The 22085-nt window shown below is 44.8% G+C and overlaps 1 protein-coding gene across 1 annotated transcript in view; it reads left to right on the top strand.

The window, feature by feature from the left end:
- LOC146202965 (high-affinity choline transporter 1-like) overlaps nucleotides 1-13111 on the top strand; it is a 29730-nt gene extending 16619 nt beyond the window's left edge. The window contains exons 4-7 of the mRNA XM_084602377.1: nucleotides 1675-1824; nucleotides 3401-3530; nucleotides 7047-7264; nucleotides 12158-13111. Coding sequence (XP_084458503.1) covers nucleotides 1675-1824; nucleotides 3401-3530; nucleotides 7047-7264; nucleotides 12158-13111 — 1452 coding nt within the window. The remainder of the gene's footprint in view (nucleotides 1-1674; nucleotides 1825-3400; nucleotides 3531-7046; nucleotides 7265-12157) is intronic.
- The last annotated feature ends 8974 nt before the right edge of the window (nucleotides 13112-22085 follow it).

Raw genomic sequence — 22085 nt, 5'->3', positions numbered from 1 at the left:
AGACCCTCTGCAAGGCAGACGGCTAAGCAATGCATATAGGCCAAGAAGTATTGTTGCTAACAAGTGCGTTAGAAGTGCACCTTGTGAACGCGTTGTGTCGTATATGACTTACTAACCTATAGCTGGGATGTGTACATACTAATGTTGCAGCAATAATAACTTAAAAACTTTATACAGTTTACACAAAATTTTTAAAACGAGTTTTGGAATGAAAATACGGTGCTTTATTAAATGCGCTTGCGTGTCTACTCTTAAGGAAAAGTTAAAGTGTCCTACTGATTTAGTTTCGTAATTCGCACAGGCGACACCACGCCTAAATAAGTTCTCACCGGCGTCATTCATTCACATGGCACACGGTAAGCCTGACTGCTTGGCTTATTTATTTACCGAATGATCCCTCGATCGATCAGCTGCTGCTGCACTATTATCTGTAATAGAATCCGGAAAATTGGAGATGTCGGATAACCCTAAAAGCCATCAACAAACTGTGCACAGAATGCCTCATTGATATATAGAGCATAGTCACGGAGTTATGAGATAACCGCGTATTGGTGCGCAGGTGCAACGCTACATGTCAGCCTGGGCATATCGCACAACAAAGCAATCTTGGCTCCAGCGTTTCTGATAATGTTTTATACGTTCACTGGTGGACTCTGTGGAGTCGCCTACACCGATGTTTTGCAACTATTGGCGACGGTTATTGGTCTGGTAAGTTCTTCAGCGCTCAACCACAACTCACTCTTAGGCGTCTGATAAAGCGTGTTAACACAGCCCACGCACTTTGGTATAAAAGGTTTCGCCATTAACAGGAACACGGCACATTAGTCACATTATGCGAGCCTACGAACCCTAACTATTACTCGACTAGCAGAAACAAGAAAAAGGGATGTGTATAGCTTAGTCTTTCAGGGAAAGTGTCTATCATTGAAAAATCATTTCATGCTGAGTAGCCGCCATACGCCCCCCGAATTGTGGTGGGTATTCATCGTTGAGTGACTGTGCAGAAACAACAAAACAGTACTCCTTCAGCAGGCGAGGCGACGCTCTGCGCTGCGATCTAGCAGGACTTCCTGTTGCAAAGATCCGGGGGCCCGTATCTTAGTTTGCAAATTTTCTACTCTTTGGGCGAAGAATCAGTGGCTGTTATATGTTTTCGTTGCACTAAGGTAACCTAGTGTGAGCATATTTGCAGGGAGCAGAGACATTAATTGGTCCATTACAAATTACACCATATAGTTGCGTTGCACCACACGTTTGGCGATTTTGGACTGGAACCACAATGTAAGCGAATTATCACCTTAGTTCCCTAGCATGTATGAAAAAATTAAAGCATAAGTTACTTTAAAATTGCCAAGTATGGTCCTAGACTATACTAGCCAATACAAAAGTTATGCGCCTTGGTTGTAGTTTGCGTGGTCCACAGACCTTTATCCCCGACGGTACATCGAAGATGATGCTCTTGCATGAATCGGTTAACGGGAGTTCCTGAGCACCGCAGGCTCTTCCTATGAGCGTGCTGAATTTAGGCAAAATTTGCCCGTCTTTACCGCTGTCATTAGTCTTCATTAAATATACTTCGAATAGAGTCGAAAGAAAGCTTCTAGCAGCTATAGAGGCGCGTTCCTCTCGAGGGCAACCTCGGCACATCTCTCGCTCTCTCGATTCCATTTCCAGTGGGCCGCCGTGCCATTCGTCGTTCTCGACCGCAACGTGGGCAAGGTCTCGTATCCGGCCAATAACTGGCTCGGTGGCGTCGAAGCAGAGTACTACGCCTTTTACATGGACAGGGTGCTCATGATCGCTCTTGGCGGCATCTGCTGGCAGGTGGGTGTCGAGTGGCTTTCACGTGCTAAGGCAGCCTTTCTTAAGCTTTCGTATTCGGCACGCGCACGGGGCTTCGGACCGCAAGTGATTCAAGGAATCGCTTTGAACATGCCTGCTGTCTGCTAAAATTGCTAAAATTAATTGTTTTTGAACTCGACGTCGTTAAGGGCCCCCTATTGCAGGAAATCCGTTGTTATCGTCGTTGTCCTCGTTCGCGTTGCCAGCGATTAATTCCCAGCATGCCTATATGAAAAGTGATAGTTGGCAGATGACCGGGCGCTGATTGGCCGGCGCGTTTCGTAACGTCGTAAGATTACATTACATCCAGTTATTTGCAGCTGCCGACTCGGGATGGGATGGCGAGGTGGGAATCGATCATGGGACTCTTGGATCCCGACTGGCTACTCCTTGGCTATGCAGGCGCGATCGTGCGGCTTAGTTAAATATCTGTATCCGGTGCTCTTCATATAATGTGGCAGCTGACGACTCTATGCTAATTAGTATCTGTGAGATAATGTAGGTATAGGGGTAGTGAAAAGTTCCCAGGCCATAGGGTCTACTTCTGAGCAGCGTAGTCCGGCACCTACGACACCCCAAAATGTCAAAATATCTAGGAAGGGTACAAGAGGCATTATTCTAACCTCTGAGATAATTTTTAGGTTTAATAGGAAATCAAGTGCCAGAATATACCGCCGAGAAGCAGCACTTGTGATCTCAGAACTTTTGACTACCCCTGTACATATAGGGAGATTGCTGATTAAGCCAGCATCTAAGTGCTTGCGCGCGAGCAAAGATGTGCAAGAAAATCCGGCAAATGGAAGTCATTAACGCTTTCGCATCTTGCACTTGAAGGTGAACCTTAAGAGTATCGCCAATTTTTGTCACTTACTGATTGAGTTTACTAGCCACCACTGGCACATCAGGACGGAAGGAAGCCAGTCAGTGCTCGGTCATGTCACCTACCAACTACCACCTGCCAGAGGCATGCCCGTGATCTTTCACTCACAAGCGGGAACGAGGCCTTCAACACTATCGTGGCAAAATGTCGCTGCCTCAGTACCCACTACATCAATGGAGCAGCGTGATACAGTGCAGACTGAAAGTGTAGGAGGCTTGCCGACTCAAGAAGCGGTGAATTACCGCCGGAGAAATCAAAGACTGAGAAGTCATGTGTCTTTCGCGATCTAAGATCACATTCTTAATGTCGTGGACGCGGTTTCCTGGTATAGTTGATATCTGCTGAAAATGGTAGCCTCGTGTATCGCTTCTGTCTTTCGGTGTTCGTGAAACGTTGAAGTCTGATCGCAGTATATGTGTCATGCTGAAACTGCATAGACATTTCTGATCGCAGTTTTAAGTGCACGAACGAGTCACGAGCTGAGACTAGTTTTTGTTACAACGCCCCCTTCTTCACGACTCTCCCCTTATGCTATTTTTGCTTTGACTGTGTATATAGTAGCCATGGTGAGAATACCTGTCTTAATATATACTCTCGGAGAGCTCAAATGAGAAAATTAGGTTTCTCTCCCACTAATTTCCATTCCTACTTCCGGGCTCGTCCGAAAACCGTTCGCAGGTCTACTTTCAGCGGATACTGGCCTCCCGTACGTCAGAGGTGTCCCTGGTCGTGTCACTGGCCAGCTCCTTTGGCTGCCTCTTTGTTGCCGCACCGGCCGTCATTATCGGAGTCGCCGCTAAAGCGGCCAGTAGGTGTCAGCCGGCCCTCCGTCGGGCCCAATCTCAACTTGGCTTGAGCGTTTGCGATACTGCACATTTTATTTTCCGCTGCTGCAGTAATTCGTCCTGAACTGAGTTTAAATGCAATGACAATAATTTCAAACTATCCACATGTATAGTATCGCGTTATTAGTAGCTCCCACTTGGTCAAAGCAAAAGCGTGTGTCTGATCGGTAGGAGGTGGCATTAGAAGCCCTTCCTCTTTCTTTTCTTTCTTTCTTTTCTTTCTTTCTTTCTTTCTTTCTTTCTTTCTTTCTTTCTTTCTTTCTTTCTTTCTTTCTTTCTTTCTTTCTTTCTTTCTTTCTTTCTTTCTTTCTTTCTTTCTTTCTTTCTTTCTTTCTTTCTTTCTTTCTTTCTTTCTTTCTTTCTTTATTTATTTATTTATTTATTTATTTCTTTCTTTCCTTCTTTATTTATTTATTTATTTATTTATTTATTTATTTCCTTCTTTATTTATTTCAATTTTCATTCATTTGTTCAGTATTTCATTCATGCACGGCCGTCATGCATGACTGGCAGAAGCTTGGCCTTACTGGATGGTGTGCACGGACAAACGAATCCATGTTTTGCTTGCTACAGCACATACTTTACGTTAAAATACTTTTTTTTTTTCTAATGTGAATATGCTTTACCAATGGGTAATGTGTCTTTCGCGATGTAAGCTGCACATTCTCAACGTCAAGGACGCTTGTCGTTGTGTGCCTCGGATGCGTTAAAATATGTTAATAAGTACGTCCTGCGCATCGGCTCCAATGATCAAAGTAATGTTCAAGAACAAAGGGAAAGCTTTCCTAGCTTTGCGCGAAGTTCGCTTGACTGAAATGAAATGTAGCCCTTAGCGACTCAACAGTAACGCACCTTATGCCCCACAGAGTGCACAAAACATTCAGTATTGTATCCCATCATGAAATTTCTTGCATGCTTTGCAAAACGAACAATGTAATCTCTGGATAATTCAGCTTTATACCGAAACCCCGCGTTCGATTATATATTTTTTTCTTTCTACTTATGCAAACGGCAAAAAAAAAAAAAAATGAAGTACTTTCCCCGACGTCTAGCTTGATTCCTTCAGAAGACATATGAGCGGCTGCTCTGCGAAGGGAAATTGCCTTTCCGATGCCCTCCTGAGCACTGAGCCAGCCTTTATATCGTTAAGTAAGCTGCCACTTTTGCATTGCAATATTTTTTCGAGTATGAGCGGTTATAAATATTGGAAATGGCAGAGGGGAAACCTCATCCTTTGCGGGACCGTTTCCATTCAGGTTGAAGGATGCCCAGTCTGAGCTACATTTTTGCCTCTAACAAAGTGGTACTGCCAGTTTCTGTGCTTTTGTTATCTCCAACCGCTCCGGGCGAAGCCGTGCTTGCGTCCTTTGTTCGCTTGCTTCTAATTAAAAAAATAATAATAAACTGTACATGGCTATACATATTTCGAGGACATCACTTACAATCATCTGCGTTCGAAGTATATATAGTTTTAGGGGACAGAACAGCCACAAAGCACTCGGATTTCGCGACCAGGTTTCGCGGTCGGATTTCGCTTTAATTCTCTTAGCTGGCGAGTCTCATAACCCGATGGACTCGGCCTAGGTTACGCACTATAAATATCGGCACTTGCACTTAGTTCGAAGCTCACACGTATCGCGAATCTTAGCTGAGTAAACAGCCTTCAATGTTAACAGCAGGTCACGTTACAAAGAACAACACTGGCTTCATTCTAAGTTAGTTCCGATGTATCGAAGCCCTGAATATAATCTCTCTGCGCGAAGGTCTCTATTCTCTGAAGCATCTTGATGATCCGCTTATGAGAGCGTCACATTTTAGCGATACACGATATATGCTTCGTCCGTTCTCTTCCTCTCTGAAAAATAGCAGCCACTTCGAGCAATACAGACTTTTGTGGCCTCGCTACGTTTGTAGCTTGCACACGCGCTCCACATGCTGTGAACTAAGTGCCGTGCTCGCGATGCTAAAACCGGCGAACCTGTTTCTGAAGTCGCCGGGAACCTTATCGCGAAAATAATTTTTGGAGAACCGCTGCAGCGTGAGAATCCGCTCCATGCTAAAAATGACGTGGTATTTCGAAATGCTCGATTCAAATGACATCAAGTTCACTGTGTGCGTGCATACACTCTAATGCGCTACCCGAGCTCATATCAGCCGGATCTTTTACTGTCAATAATGGACATCGGTTACTGTCATGAATGGACATCGAGGTTTTATTTCAAAAGCAGGAGCTGAAGATTATATCTAAGCTTGTGTTACCTATTCACTGAAGAGCATAGGCGAAGTTCGAAAGAGAACTTAAGTTGTGAATTTTTCGTGAAACTTGACTGAAAGAACATATTGCGAAGGCTTACATTGCAAGGGACATCGCTTTAAAATAGCAGGCGTAGATATTTAAACTGTTTAGCTTTCTTCTGTCTTGGGTAGAACGAAAGAAAGAAGACGGCCACGCAGTATGAAAAAGCACTGGGTGTGGGGAGCCTGAGTTCACCAGCCGAGGCAACGCTTCCACAAGGTGGCTTGTCTTTTATCTTGTTACTATAGGAGGGCATGAGGGTGCTGAAGGAAGTCGTAAAGAGGCAGTTGTTAAGAACAAATATTCAATCAAATCCTATTCAATTGATTATGAAATGCCCAAAAATCGAATTGTCCCATTCAGCCTGAACACCTACCACTGATGTCACAGGCCACTTGCTGGATCCTGAACTTAGTGAGCCTACGATTTTAGAAACTACTCTTGTTTGCAAGCACAGGAAGTTCTATAGGATACCGCAATAAAGGATAGGATAGCGGAGTTTTAACACCCCAAATCGAGATACGGGGACTGTGAGGGGCACTGTAGTGGAGGGCTGTGGCTTGATTTAGACCACCTGAGGTTTTTTAAATTGCGTTGACATCACACAGCACAAGCGTGTGCTTTGTATTTCACCTGCATTGAAATGAGGCTCTCACTGTAGCAGCCGCGACCTTATAAGACCAGTATTCGAACGCCAAACCACTGAGCCACAGAAGCGGGTATGTGTCTCTATAAAGGTGGGTGTTTTGAAATCGAAATGTCAAAGATGTAATCACGGTATGCACAAATCACTTCACAAGTGCACGGAACTTTGTCAAGAGACCAAAGTTCCAAAGCTGCCGGAGTTCGCAGCAAGCTAGAATTCTCTGGGCGTATTGTATCGCGTCATCGTATGAGCAGTCGCACCGGTGGGCTAACTTACTTCCAGACGTGCATGTGCAGAAGGCGCGTATATGGGCTCTGTGGAGATTACACAAATACTGATTTGCGCTGGCATAACACACGGAACTCGAACGTGAAGGTGCGTTCAATGTATACAGTAGAACCTCGGTGAATCATTCACTAGTATGGGTGAATTATTCTCGTCACTTATATGACTGAAGGAGGATATAAAAAAATGTGAACAAGCGAATAGTAGCGCTGTAGCGCCTCAACCTATCCTATTCGATCGCATCCGGCGCAGACTTCACGCAGGCGGGCTTCCAGGGCCCCACTCCATTGCGAGGAGAGGACGCGGCGCGCGTGCTCCCGCTGTCGCTGCTCTACCTGAGCCCGGCAATCGTGTCGTCCGTGGGCCTTACAGGAGTGTCAGCCGCAGTAATGGCGTCCGCCGACTCTTCCATTCTCAGCGCGGCCTCCATGTTCTCGCAGAATGTATACAAGGTGCTGCTGCGCAACCAGGTCAGTGTTGCATCGAGTCGTTCGCTTCAACACGGCTTTTGACTACAGGCACGCTTCGGTACGTCTGTAATAGTATCACCTCTAAGAAGATAATGTCAAGAGAATACCAGGAAGCTTGATACCATGTGGCGCTGCAGCTACACGTCATCTGAGCATGCAAACCAGTCTGTCCAATCAGTCAAAGCATACCAGTCAGTCCAATTGGTCCATTCTGATCAAAATCCGAAATCAAATCACAGCATACTCTTCATTCATTCCATCATTCTTTAAGGACTTACCTATTTTCTACCTTGTTTTGTTCCTCCGACTAAAAATGTTTCTCAGGATCATAAGTTTCTGTGTTTACATTATTTCATTATTTTTTCAGTAAATTGCATTCTCAGATTTCAGCAATTAGTGCACTTTGGTTGCCAGTTCTTCATTATTTAGAAATTTCTATAGTGTTTGTAGTTTGCATTGTACGATATGTTATTGTTAGTATTATAAGTTGTTCTCTGCACGCCTGTATATTCTTTTCTTATAACTGCCCAGTATGTTACCCGCGAATTTTATTCATTTTGTCATAGGAGGTCCCCCGGAGAGTTTTTACTTCGGGACCTCCTTCTGTGATACTGATAACCATGTATCTAACAACGAAAATAAATGTGGTGGAATGGAATGTGATGAAAATCACTTCCATTTACCACTTCCACTCCTTTAATATATAATAATGATCTACGCAACTCTGTCTCTTCTCAAATTAGGCTCTTTGCCGATGACCTGCGTAATATACGAAATATTTCTTCTATCACTGACCAACAATGTTTGCAAACTGACCATGATGCAGTAACCGCATGGTGCACAGCTTGGCTTATGCCACTTAATACTTCCAAAACTAAGCTTTTGTCTTCCACTCGCAGCGCTCGCTTTCCCACAACTTATTTTCTAAATAACAACTCTGTCGAACTTGCTACTACCTACAAGTACCTTGGAGTCCATCTGCAATCTGACTTAACATGGCACAACCACATTATTATAACTTCAGCATCCGCCAACCGCTCACTCGACCTTCTAAAACACAACCTCAGACAGGCTCCCGCCCCCCCCCCCCCCCCCCCCCACCTGAAGAAACTAGCCTTCCTCGCACTCATTCGTCCGAAGATTGAATATGCATCAGCCATCTGGGATCCTGAACAAGCCTATCTCATAGCTAACATTGAGTCCTTGCAGAACCGTGCTGCGCGTTTTATTTATTCTAACTACTCACATACTACCAGTGTCACTGCCCTAAAAAATCGCGCCGAATTAGAAGACTTGTCTTTCCGCCGCGAACTTTCACGGCTAGCACTTTCCCATAAACTGTATCACCATACATCGCTCCACCACGATGTTTTCCTATCACCATCAGCCTTCTTTCCACGGCTCGACCATGCGCACAAAGTTAAGCGCATCGCGTGTCGTTCATCTGCATTTGCGAAGTCCTTCATACCACGCACTATCATAGAGTGGAACGATCTATGCGCACACATAGCCATTGAATCCAACGCCTCCACATTTCACGATCTCATCCGCAGCGACGTTGACATTTGAAATGTACTTTTTTTGGCAATATGTAAATTCAATGTACATATGTACATATGTACAATATGTACATTACGTTTATTTGTGTTATGCCTTATTGTTTTCTTAAACCTATACTTTGTATTCTATTGCTTTCTATAGCCGGTTTCTTTATCCTCTGGTACTTAATTATTTTCCCATGTTACATTTTGACTGTTTATTGTTCATTTGCTTTTTAATAATGTTTCTGTTACATGTTTTTTTTTCTACACGGACCCCCCCCCCCCCCCTATGTAATACCCTCGAATGAGGGCCTTTAGGGGTATATTTAATAAATAAATAAAATAAATTAGCAGTAAGAAGTCGGACTCTTACTACTGCAGAACGCCGTGAAATTCCCTGTCAGCGTTTGCCGCATAAAGGGCACATGAATCCAGAGTTGGGAGATATCTTACCGCTTTTTTCCAACTCTACAAATATTGGATTTAGTTAGGCAGACTGGAACTTCATGGCGTAATGTGGTCCAGATGATTACCATACAGTTACCATTGTTCTGGATCCAATGAAAACGGAGGGGGGGGGGGGCACTTAAGCTCCGCGTTCACAGATATATGACGCGATATATTTAATTACGCGACTGTCTGCGGCTTATCTTCCAGATGCTCATTCGCACATATATCCACTTTGCAAATCGCCTCATATATAATAATAATGTAATTTAGTCCTTTATAATTTCGCATATATATTCATTAACATTCAGTCGTAAGCTGTCCAGTTTTGTGAAATATACTCACCAGCCTGCGCATGGCCAACGGGTAGCGTGTCTTACTCATTGCTCGCTGTTCCTTGAGGGTTCTGTTTTCATCGCACCCATTTATCTGAAAGTAAAAGCAAGGAGGTGGAGGTTCCTGTCACTTCACGCAGTCTCGTGACGTCACACAACCCGCCGACCAATCAATACGCAGCCATGTCACCTGAAACTGTTACTTGCTAGAACCATGTCCGTGATTTTTAGCTCACAACGCCGACAACGCCAGAGTTTCTGCAGAACGGGGCATTTAACGCTATCGCATTAATACTCAGCAACAAGTGAAATTGCCTGCAGGAAGAAGCGAAGCTAACGCTCTTCAAGGACGCAGGCGACGTAGGGCCAAATTTTAAAGTGCATCTTAGCTTGTACGGTTTCCCAACCTCAAGAAAAGAGCCCTCAACTCTTCCTCATCTCAAGGAAGGAATCCATATAATTTTAAAACATCCTTAATGATTCCGTTGATAAGGAGGCGTAAGCGGCGTATGGATACAAGCGGCTTCTCAACCGCTTATATCCATAGGCTGCAGGGAATATGTCTGAGAATACATGATGTCGAAGCTAATTTTAACCAACGGTGGGTTTAGAAATAGCACATTTGATGTAAGCCAGAAAAACCACTTGTATACAACTTCCATCCATCTGGTGCACCGCAAATAATTTTTTAAAAATTAAATAATTTCCAATTAAGATTATTTTTCTAATTTGCTAAATATTGCCTTTAGACAATAAATGTGATTTCAAAGTTGGAGAGCACCTTCTGAAACCCCGATTCCATTTATTTCCGATAAATTTTTCATGCTCGAAAGAAAGCCCGCGGAATAAAAATATCACGTTACTAACGCATTCGCGCGCCACGATTGTGGTGCTCTTTATCGTGGTTTCAGTGTATGTAATTAGCTGGGGCCGAGACTCGACAGCCCAGTTCCAGCGGTAGGCTGATATCTTGGCGATAGTTACAGTATACTGTTCTAGAATACACTGTTGTTGTAGCGAGCGCGGTGAGCTCGCTGCAACTTGCACCGTTACGTATCGTGCGCCGACTGCCTGAAACGGACGAAGAAACAAACCATCGTAGTCTAATCAGCCTGCCACCGCAGGCCACGGCCACAACTGATTTCGTTCGTTCAAGCCGGGTTGTGCGCACCAAAATAGTGGCGCGCGATTGCGTTAGTCACGTGATATTTTTATTGCGCGGGCTTTCTTTCGAGCTTGTAAAATAGATACACCTGAGACTTTCTTTATCGGAAAAAAATGTAATGTGGGTTTCAGAAGTGCTCTCCAACTTTGCAAATCACATTTATCATCTAAAAGCAATGGTTAGTAAATTACAAAATTTGTCTTAATCACTAAAGGTAATTGATAAATAAAAAAAAATTGCCTGTTGTGCGCCAGATGGCTGGCAGCTGTATACAAGTGCTTTATCTGGCCTACCTCAAATGTATTTTTTAACCCTTGACTAAATATAGCTTGGACGCCTTGCATATTAGTCACGATCGGGTAGAAACAAGCCTACTTCAATAAAATTAAATTTGTTTTGAGGTACCGGCACCCATATGCGCTCGTTTTGTAATTTACGGGTAACGTCCTAATTGTGTCGTGTTGTCTCCTTTGCGTGTCCATCTTTTGCGCTCTCATTTATCATGAATCGTCCTCATCCTCGGATGCCTTAGCAGAAACGCATAGCTGACCTGACAGCGTTAGATTGCTAGCGGGGCAGCGGCAGCAGGGATGTTTGCCCCCACACAATACTTAATTCTGAGGATCTCAGGAATTTCGCAGACCCACCAGTACTAGCAAGGTATCTGAGATCTCCCGCTTCCCCGCGCTCGAATGTAAGGACTGCATGGAATTTAGGCATGCAACCGCCTGTCCAGGATTCTGGGACGCCTTTTAATTCTAAGGCAACTGTACGATGGTATATGATACTGTTACGCACATGTTGATGAGAACGTTCTAAGCTTACGATGCGTGGCAAAAATTTGATTTTGAGTTTTTCCTGTGTTCGGAGTCAACAGTTCAATCTGCCATAGAATGCAAGAGGGATATGTGTTTCTAAATAGTTTTCAAGCAATTGGATAATATTACAAGCTACTTTATGAACATATTGGCAGTAGCGGCCCAATCTCCTGGTCCATATAAAAACTTTTTCTCTTCAACTTTGTGCTGCGCTCACAAAAAACAAGGGACATTGGCATAAGAAGCCAATTGATTGCGTTTTTGAAAATTATTAACAAGACAAACTAGAGAAAGCTTTGCTTTCATCTTTTTGTTTAATTTTCGCGAAAAATTGATGAGGTCAACACTGAAGTTTCTGTGAAAGCTGTACAACTCTTCTTTGTAGCCGTATGGCTGGCTGCGATCGTGTGGATGGCAATGACTCTAATAACTAATTATTCTAATATTAGAAACAGGCCCTGTTTTCAGTCTTAACGAAGCAATGTTTCAATCTGTATTGGCACGTCTTAGGCACTCGTAGTGCCGCACGAATGCACAGTAGAGGTTCGAAAACTCTGCCTTGACTTCGCCTGTGGTATCACTCGCAGGCATCGCTCGAGGAGATGAACCTTGTGGTCCGGCTGGCCGTAGTGGTTGTGGGCATTATGGCCACATACATTTCGCAGGCCGTCGGGGCCGTCCAAGGGCTCTGGTACCTCTCCTCTGACATGGTCTACGTGGTACTCTTCCCGCAGCTCGTGTGCGTGGCATACTTCCGCGACTTCTCGAACACGTACGGTTCCGCGGCCGCCTATTTGTTGGCTATCACGTTGCGCATAGGCGCTGGTGAGAAAGCGCTTAGCTTGCCGCCGCTCATCCAATATCCCTATTACGAAGAGCAGACCGGGCGGCAGCTGTTTCCGGTACGGACGTTCGTCATGCTCGCTAGCCTACTCATCCTGCTGGCCGTGTCACACCTCTCCACGTGGCTCTTTACGGCCCGCCGCGTGCCGCTGTGTTACGACGTTTTCGGCTGTTTTCAGCTAGACGATGAGCTACCCAGTGCGTCTCTCGACGACAAGAAAGCACTGTCATTCAAACAGACGTCCTCCCAACCGCTGCATGCAGCCTCAGAAGCTTCTGTTACCGGCACCTCCGCGGTGTTTAGCTCCGAAGATCGCGCTGGCGGTGGTCCATCCGAGCATCTCTTGACCTCGCTGTGCACCGACTGGATCGCCACTAGCCCCCGTCAGGCGGTCGGCCAGGCGACGTTGAAGGCTGGAGACTCCGGCAAGTCCCATGTTGTGCTAACGGCGAACTCTGAAGTACCGTCGGCCGTTTCGGTTGTGCCGCAAGCAGACTGGAGCCCGCGATCCGTGCCAGTAGCCTCGATCGGATCACTCATCCCGACATGCGTGCCTCTAGTTGCTTCTAAAGAGGCGAAGGAGGAGCCGGAGGAACCGAAAGTCCACAGCAAGAAGAAAAAGCGCAGGAGGAAAGCGAAATCTTCTAGCAACGCCAAGTGGGCAACCGCTTGCGTGCAATCTGATAGTCATCCCTAATCGTTGCAGGAACGTCTTTTTTTTTTTTTCTACTTATCAGGCTCTTAAACGTTTTCGTAATTACAACGGCTCTGGGTTTGGAGGCTGTATTGTACTGTCATCTCACGTGTTAAGGGATTAGTTGCCGACTATAAATATATTATCATACGTTTTCTTTTCTGGTTTGGTTTTGGGGTTTAACTTCCCAAAGCGATTCAGGCTATGAGAGACACCATAGTGGAGGACTCCGGAAATTTTGACCACCTTGGGTTCTTTAAGTGTGGGAACTCAAGGGGATCGGCGTAGCGTTATCGAACATTTATTTTTACGTTGCTTGTCGCCTCCGTGGTGGTGCAGTGTTTAGGCCACTTGACTATTCAGCCGCATGACGCGAGTTCCATTGCGGTTACGGTGGCAGAGCTACGATGGAGGCCGAACACAAAGCAACCACCTACGATGTCAATTCACGTTATAGTTGCAATTACAAGTAATCAATTACTTGCAACGCGTTACCTATGTAACGCTTTGGGTTGCGAGTAATTGATTACAATTGTATTTGATTACATTTTCTACTAACTTTGGTGTTTATCGAATACGTTTTCGCACTTTGACGTGCCATGGAATTCAATTACTTTTGCGAGAATTCAAAACTGGTCATCAGCTTTTTTTTTTTTTTAAATAACTTGTTGTGGCCAACGGTAAACATTTAGAACTTCAGCTTGGCGGCAAATACTCGTTTCAGAGAGAACGTTTCCTTCGTGACAGAGCGACAACGGACTCGCTGAGGAGCGATATCGCTCGCAATCATGTTCGGTCCACGACCATGTCACCACCGTCTTCTGTACACATGCCGTGTGCCGGTCCAGATAAATTTCGCTCGTCCTCTCTGTGAAGAACCGTCTTCCCGTTTGAAGACGCGGCAGTTTGCCTCTCAGTGCTCAGGTGATTCCTCATATGCAGTTGTCTGCTTGTTTCAAGCACTGGGAAACGGCGTTTTTTTTTTTTCTTTTTTATCGATGTTACAGGCTTGGCCCTCCTTAGTAACACAACTTCTGCTGGTATCCGCCACACCTGCTCGATTTGAAGGTTAAGCGGGTGACCAGTGAAGGACAAAGCCTAAAGCTCCAGCAGCTATTGGGCGAAGAATTGAGCCGTTCCACACCACAGGCCACATGAAATGCTCCGAAGAAATTACAACGCATTATTTTATCCTTAGCTCTATACCCGATGCGCCTTATCGGAACGCTAACAACGGAGCGTGACACTTCATAGCGGGCTTAGATACTAGCATCAAAGCAGCTACGAGCTGGTACGCAAGGTGCTCATACGATATAATGCTGCTCTTCTCCCTCCAGCACTTGCAACAAGTGGATGTTAAGTGCAGCTTCACTTAAAAACGTGAGAAAACGTTGGATGGAAACTTTGAAAAACAACTATTGGGAACAAACAACGTCTAAAAGACATCAAGCAAGTCACACTATTTTATTGTAGCCCAAGTAAATTTGGATTACGGCAGTAAAAATTATCAGGAAAGTAAGGCAGTGGTCATCGACTGCTTTTCTGCACTGGTTCAATTACTTTTCTGGGGCTGTTTAGACCGCTGTAATAAGTTACAATTTAGATAAAGTAACTCTGATTCTAATTAGTTTACTTAATAGCCGTAACATGTACAAAAGGACGTTAAAGAACACTGCTGTCAGGATGTTGAACCGGCGGGCAACAGTTATCACTTGCAGGTTCCGGAAGAACAATACCGCCCTACCATAAAAGCTTAGAAGCTACGAGAAAGCTGTGAGATGTTAATAAACTAACACATGTTTTCTCATATGCAACTCGTGCAAATCTCATGTCATCCCATACACATATCTGCAACGTATACGAAATACACAAGATTGTATACGTGTTTACGATTTTGGTATGAGAAAATATGTATGAGGTTATTGGAGCTCATAGCTTTTTCCACTTGGGTGGTTATAAAAAAAAAACGACGAAGCCGAGTTCAAATCTGAGACGGGGACAAAACATTGCAACACAAAAGAGCAAGGCAAAATACAGGTGGCACACACACGCTAAACAGACAGAAGCTTTCACCAGTTCTGCAACGTATAAGAAATACATAAGATTGTATACGTGTTTACGATTTTGGTATGAGAAAATATGTAGGAGGTTATTGGAGCTCATAGCTTTTTCCACTTAGGTGGTTATAAAAAAAAAAAAAAAAAACGACGAAGCCGCGTTCAAATCTGAGAAGGGGACAAAACATTGCAACACAAAAGAGCAAGGCAAAATACAGGTGGCACACACACGCTAAACAGACAGAAGTTTTCACCAGTCAACGTCCCTGACGAGATGCCGATGTTACGGCCGGGGCGGACGCTGGCCGGCATCATCGGAACATATTCCAGGAGAAGCTCTGATCATATAGCCCAAGTTATTCGAAATATTGGCCCATATTGGCCGCTCCTACGCACTAGCCGCTGGCTGTCCCCGCTGCGCTGGAATGCCAAGCACCCGACTCGCTGCATTTCTTCAATACCTCGGATTTCAGGCACATCAGTTTTCGACCATTTGTGCTATATATCACGCCGCTGCTCCTTCACCCTTGCGGTCACTCCTCGTGCGTGCTGCAGACGCACCACGCGTATCGTGCGTCCCGTCGCCGCCACACTGCCATTGTTTCGCGGTTTGCCCACTGCCGCCCATCACACCTTCGTATAGTGGAAATAATTTCTGAGCTCCCACCTCAGGCGCCCCTCATAGCCCACGTCACATTGAGGAGTGACTGGTTAGTCCCATATACGTACCATACGTACCGTACCGTATCATATACCGCAATAAGACGTTACCATATCACACCATACTATGCCAACTACTTTCTCGTGCAAAACCGATAACAATCACGCCCCACGGAACCGATTAAGGACTCGCAACGTCTTCAGTGAGCCCTTTGCTCCACGCGCATGAAAGAAAATAAGCGCATTGGTTCTTGGATTTCTTGGTGGGGCGTTTCAGTTAAAAAGGCTACTAAAAGGCTTAAAGATAAGCCCGTATTTATGAATGAATCGTGGGCTGCACAGCTATAAAGAAGTGTTCTTTCTCCAAACGCAATGTTGGCATTCTTGAGAATTTTCATGCTTGCTTCATCAACTCGTGCCCACTATAAACGAATGTCAGCAGCACAGTCGGACAGTTTTTTTAACGTGCACTAATTGTAACAAATAGTTATTTTGCCGTGACCTTAGGAGAATAAAGGCAGGGTGGGGGGGGGGGGGGGGGGGGGGGGGGAGGCACTCATTTTCGTCTTCAATCGTGAAAGCTATTACTCATTTCATCCCGAGAACAGATAAATAGTGAACAAATGGCAGAGTTTAAACAATACTTAGACCTAGTTATAAGAAGTGGAAACACCTGCCGCGGTGGCACAGTAGCTAAAGCGCTCGCCTACTGAACCCGAGTATCTGGTTTCGAACTCGACCTATTGGAATCTGGTTCACTCAGATGTTTATTTTTCTTCTTTAATGTGAAAGCACTACACGTGGTCTTGTTAAATCACCGTCATATCGACTAAGTCTAGTTCGCAGCCCGGAGAGTGCAGCTTCCTCTCTTAAATATCCCTATCCCCACTCAGAGGCTTAACGAGAGCAAGAGGTGAAGCCTCGCGAAGAAAATATTATCCCCACTCCGAGGCTTTAGAAGAAGAACACAAGGTAGGGCTATAGCGGGGCCTCGTGAAGAGTTCTAGGTCATTCGCCGACCCCCGGCGAACTCGGGAGTTGCAGTCCGGAGAGCAGAGTTTTCGCTCGAAAACCGGATCGCACTGCATTGTCTTCACTAATTTTCTTGCCCCCGCACCTCAAGTTGGGACATCTTTCATGTAGTCCATCTACTTATTTCTTACTCGAATAGTCTGTTCAGGTGATATATCATCTGGCTTTGCGTAAATTTGTATTTGCTTTTTGTGCCTTACCTAAACAAGGGAGATGCAGCGAATGGGATTGCACCTTATACTCGAAGCTCAATGTTTGGACCATAATAAAAAAAGATAGCAAATGTTATTTTGATCTCAATTAGGAGCAAAAATAACGCTTTAAGAAATAGCCCTTCAGGTAAGAACTTACCTTCGCGCGATAAAAAAAAAAAAAGAACGGCAACGAAAATTTGATTCCTCACAAAACACTGTGAGGAAACCGTCGTCCTTTGACCACCCGCCTGCAACTGTTCAAGCATTGATTTCCCGGAGTCGCCACGATTTAACACATGACCGCTGCGGACTTCCCAATGATTTTTCTCTTCTCGGTAAGGCATGCCCACTGGCTATATTTCAGCGTCAGAAATCGCACCACGCACCCTTAAATGGCAGAGACTGCTGCCGGCGAGAGAGTTTCTTAGCCTACCGGTTGCGACGGCTCGCACCAACGAAACACTTTGCGAAATAGTGCCGTACGTGACAAGAGGTAACTACGTTGCCGGCAGCCGTCGGGGAGAACTAAATGCGGTTAACGTCTCTGTGAGCGGGCAAAGTGGCTTTGGCAGTAGTCGCACTTTGAAAGCAAAGTGCAGTTGTCTCTAAACTTAGCCCCACTGTACGCGTTTGCTTTCCCTTTTCCTTCGTGCCCTTAACATTTTGAGAGTGCCAAACTCTCAAAAGGCTCCAGGGCGTGGGTAACTGGGTCCAGATATAAACTTTCATTTCCTGTAGAAGCCTTTATAGCTCGCTCTTTTGTTTACACTGAAGCCAGCTCTAAATTCTGGAAAGTGCAGGGGCGCCATACGTCGTCGTCCTGATGCTCGGCATCTAGCTCGCCAACTTTCACGGTGAAGTTTATACACTAAAAAATCAAGCCCGACAAGTCACCACGAATTTTCCGCGCTGCTCATCATGTATCGAATAAGGGGTTAACGGAGCCGATGCACGCCGTTGGCGGGGTGTCCTGGCGCAGCAGCGGCACTACTCGACACGGCTTCACGGCGCAAACGAGTCGCCCGTAGGCATTTCTTTTCAACACGTGTAACTGAAAGCGCTATTCTAATCCAGCCTCTTACGCGGCATCTGGCGACGAAAGCAGGAAACAGCCTAGGAAGGTCCGCGCAGCAGACGCAGCGTAGCCGCACCTGCTCTTTGTGCATTTGATTCAATGATAATGGGTCAGCTACGGAGCCGTCTTCAAAAAAGCTGTGAAATGTAGAAAAGTTGGCTGGGTCCCAAAATGTGTGTCAAAAAATAGAACAGTAATTCAATTTGCTTTCATAAAATGTCCGGGCCACAAAAACTGGCGCCGCAAATACGCACGGATTTCGAATCTCCGCGCTGGCAAAGAAGTGATGCCTACAGTTGCTGAGTGTTCAAAGCATTTTGTTGAGCACCTTTTTTTTTTTTTTTCGGGAAAGTAAACAAGTTTCCAAGCATGAAGAGCACTTTCGTCACTGAAAAAAAAAAAAGTGCTACCGTTCAGTGCCAGCAACGCCCCGCGGCTAATACGCGATCGCCGATGCCCGAAATTCGTCCTATAGAGAAAGCGTGTGAAATTCAGTTCACTGAAAATTGTATTGTTTGTATTGCTTGATATTCTAAGTTAGGTCTCATACAACATCACGAGCCATATCGGCATGCGGCTTCTGAACATCCAGGCCACATTTAATGCAAACAAAATGCGGAAACTTTTACAGCTGGATACTTTTGTAGAACGTTCCAGCGGTCCTGTGTAAATGCTAGGCAGTGCGATTTTGAAAGCAAGGATAAAGTTCCACGGATATTGCTCGCACTCTAGCGCAGCCGCATAGCCATGCGAACCTTGCGGGTACTGCTGCGCTATGATTTTACCCAATGCCGTTTGAGCGCTACGAGATACGTGCTCACGTTTGCTCGCGAATTGTAATATCAGCGCGCTTTAAAGATCCCCAGACACTAGAAATGAATCCTGACTCCTACTATGCGGTCTCAAATTGTTGTGACATGGGTGTAATTCAGGCTTAACTGCCCGATGCTACACGTGGGCTGCGACGAATGACGAGTAGAGGGCGCTGGATTAGTTGCACCACCCGAAGATCTTAACCTGCCTCGACATCGAACTGCACACGGGCGTAAGGTTTCTGCGATTGAGTATGTTTTTGGCATCCGCTGCGGCTTCAGTGACTTTCCCAATATGTGCGTCCGTGTGCTATGCGTATAAAGTACCTTGCTCATCCCTATCTTTTCTAGCTATTGCTTCTCTCGGCCTCTATCATAGCCTGAGTCGCTTTGGGATGTTAAACCCTACAAACCAAACCGGCCTGTTACCTCTATATGTATGCTTCGTCCTACTATTTCTCCCCAGATCCTTTTAAATATTTCAGTCGCCTGCTTAAAGTTGCGCAGTTGCCGGGACCGGCGTCTCTTGTTCTTCTCTTCTTCTGTATTCTTTTATTTTATGCTGTGAACTGCCAGCGCCACTCTATTGCCACAATGTTCCTAGCAAGGTTTTTGTGTTCCTAGTAAGGTTTGTGCGCAACGTTTTATTCAAAAGTATGTGGACGGTACGAAACAGAATTCATGTTGTTGTTGCTTTCCAGTTACTCCATGTCAAAGAAGACGACTAAAAGCATGATGTGTTGTCAAAAAACGTCCCCACATTGAAATCAAAAAGGCTAGCAACAAACTTACAAAACAATCTTGATGTAGAGTTTTTTAAGCGTAAACAAAGACAAGGACAAGAGAGGCAACATACACACACAATAATTTTCCACTTTCAGATAGCACCAATAGATACGGCAGATGGTAAAAAAGTCAGCGAATGACTTCAAGAACAATTGTGACAACCTATGCAACATCATTTTAAAACGAATCAGGTATTAAAGTGCCTCCATAAGTGTGCATTGGAAAGATCGACGTACCCATGAACAACTATAGCTATCTGTTAGGTGCTTCTCGCGACCGCAACAGCTTCTTGTGTTGTCCGATGGGCTGCCGGGCAGGCTACATTCCCTCGCGAATACTGCCGCTGCAAGAATAAAAACTTTTTAAGCTGAAGGAAATCCTCACAAGCACAATAAACTAACCTCTCTCAGCAGCAAACGACCGAACTTCGCCGTCTTCTCACACAAGTAGCGTTCGCGGGCGCCCGCGTCGTCCGCGCTCGAAAGGGTCGCCTGCGCCGCCGTGCAGTGGGCCGTTCTCTTTCGTTCCCTTGTCATGAACTTTGAAAAGTGCTTTTTGAATCTAGTTTTGCCTAGGCTGCACACCATGAACGTCCGTTATTAGTGAGCAAATTCAGAGCATATGGCAGCACATCAAGGGAATTCGGAGGAACACCCAGCGGATAGCGAGCCTGTCAGCGGTGGGTATACGACTTTAGCGCGTTTATATTGCCTCCGGAACGACGTGCCGTACTTTGTCACACATTTCTTCAAAGCTCTCGCCAACGTTATCACCGGCCACCTCTGCTGGTGCTCTGCGAAACGCGAAAAATGTTGGGATAAGTTGTTTTAGATAAGTTTTGCCCTCCCAACTCGCACCCACATGCGCTTTGTAGTGTGTAAAAATGCGTATTCTTAGAAACTGCATTTCATGCTTTCGCAATCACTTTTAGGAGGTTCATGGTTGCTGTGTACCAAAAGACGTCGTCATAGGTGCATCTTGAAATGAGAAGACTGCTTTGAGAACTTTCGCTTCCATGTATTCCTATGGGCGCTAAGCCTACTTTTCGCCCCCCGTGTGCTGCAGTGTCGCTAGCGCCCCTTTTGTTTTTAAACATAGCATCGGTCTATAAGAATGAGATTAACATAAGCTTCACTAAATAAAACTTCAGCTTGAAAACAGCAGCTTTTCCGGTTACTCCCACAGCTAGGTGTGCAAGGATCTGTTCTTGGGCCCCTTTTTTTCCTCATCTACATTAATGACCTTCCCTCCACTGACACTTCTATTATTCATCTTTTCGCTGAAAACTGCGTTATTTTCCGCGAAATAAGAAACGCTAACGACGTTGCAATCCTACAGAATGACTTAGCTGCTATAGTAAACCGGTGTAATACTTGGCTCATTGAACTTAATACTACCAAATGCAAAGTCATGCACGTTTCCCGTACAGATTCCGGCCTCACGACTTACTACCTGAATAACATTGCTTCGGAATTCGTTTCTTCTTACATGTTCCTCGGGGTTTATATTATACATAATTTATCTTGGACTAGCCACATTAATTATATCATCAATAACGCTAATCGCATGCTTGACTACCTCCTTCGTAACTTTTAATTCCAGAGCTCCATCTTTTCTCAAATTGCTGCCTTTTAAGTCTCTTATACGCCCAAAACTTGATTACGTTTCATCAGTACGGGATCCTGCTTATGTCACCCTATAGGCCATTCTCTTGAACTTGTTTAAAACAATTCCACTCGCTCCATCCTTTCCAATTATAACCGAACAGCTAGCATATCAGCAATGAAAAGTAGCCTTGAATTATCCTCTTTAGTGCCTCGCCGTAAACTTTCTCGCTTAGCAATATTTCATAAACTATTCTACCATACCATATTGCAAACTCAATTGATTCTTGAACCACTCTATCGCGCCGATCGCATTGATCACATTCACAAAGTCGGCCTTGGTCGTTGTAACTCTAAAACGTTTTTTTCAGTCATATTCCGCGTACAACTTGTGAATGGAACCACCTTCCTGCTGAAATCGTATCTATTAAGGATAATGCACTTTTTAGAAACTCTTCCGATAACATTGTATGACTAGAACCTTATATTTTTAAAGTCGTGATGCACTGTATGATTAAATAATATTTAGCTAACATTGTATGATTAGGAGATATTTGTTTTGTTTATTACTTATAAATGCATTTCTTGTTAATACTTATATAATTTTGACCACTCCCCTCTCTAATGCCTCCGGCCCTGAGGGTAAATAAATAAATAGATAAGCTCACCCCTCATCATGCACCATCACTCGATCCCTCACTGGTAAACTGATCAACGTTTTCAGTGTTAAAATTATTGTGTCTGAGTTTAGCAGGTC

The sequence above is a fragment of the Amblyomma maculatum genome, chromosome 1, assembly GCF_055883805.1.
Source record: "Amblyomma maculatum isolate TAMU_Amacu chromosome 1, ASM5588380v1, whole genome shotgun sequence".
Classification (NCBI taxonomy): Eukaryota; Metazoa; Arthropoda; class Arachnida; order Ixodida; family Ixodidae; genus Amblyomma; species Amblyomma maculatum.
The sequence above is the reverse complement of the archived record's forward strand: the minus strand, read 5'-3'. Positions and strand labels throughout refer to the sequence as shown.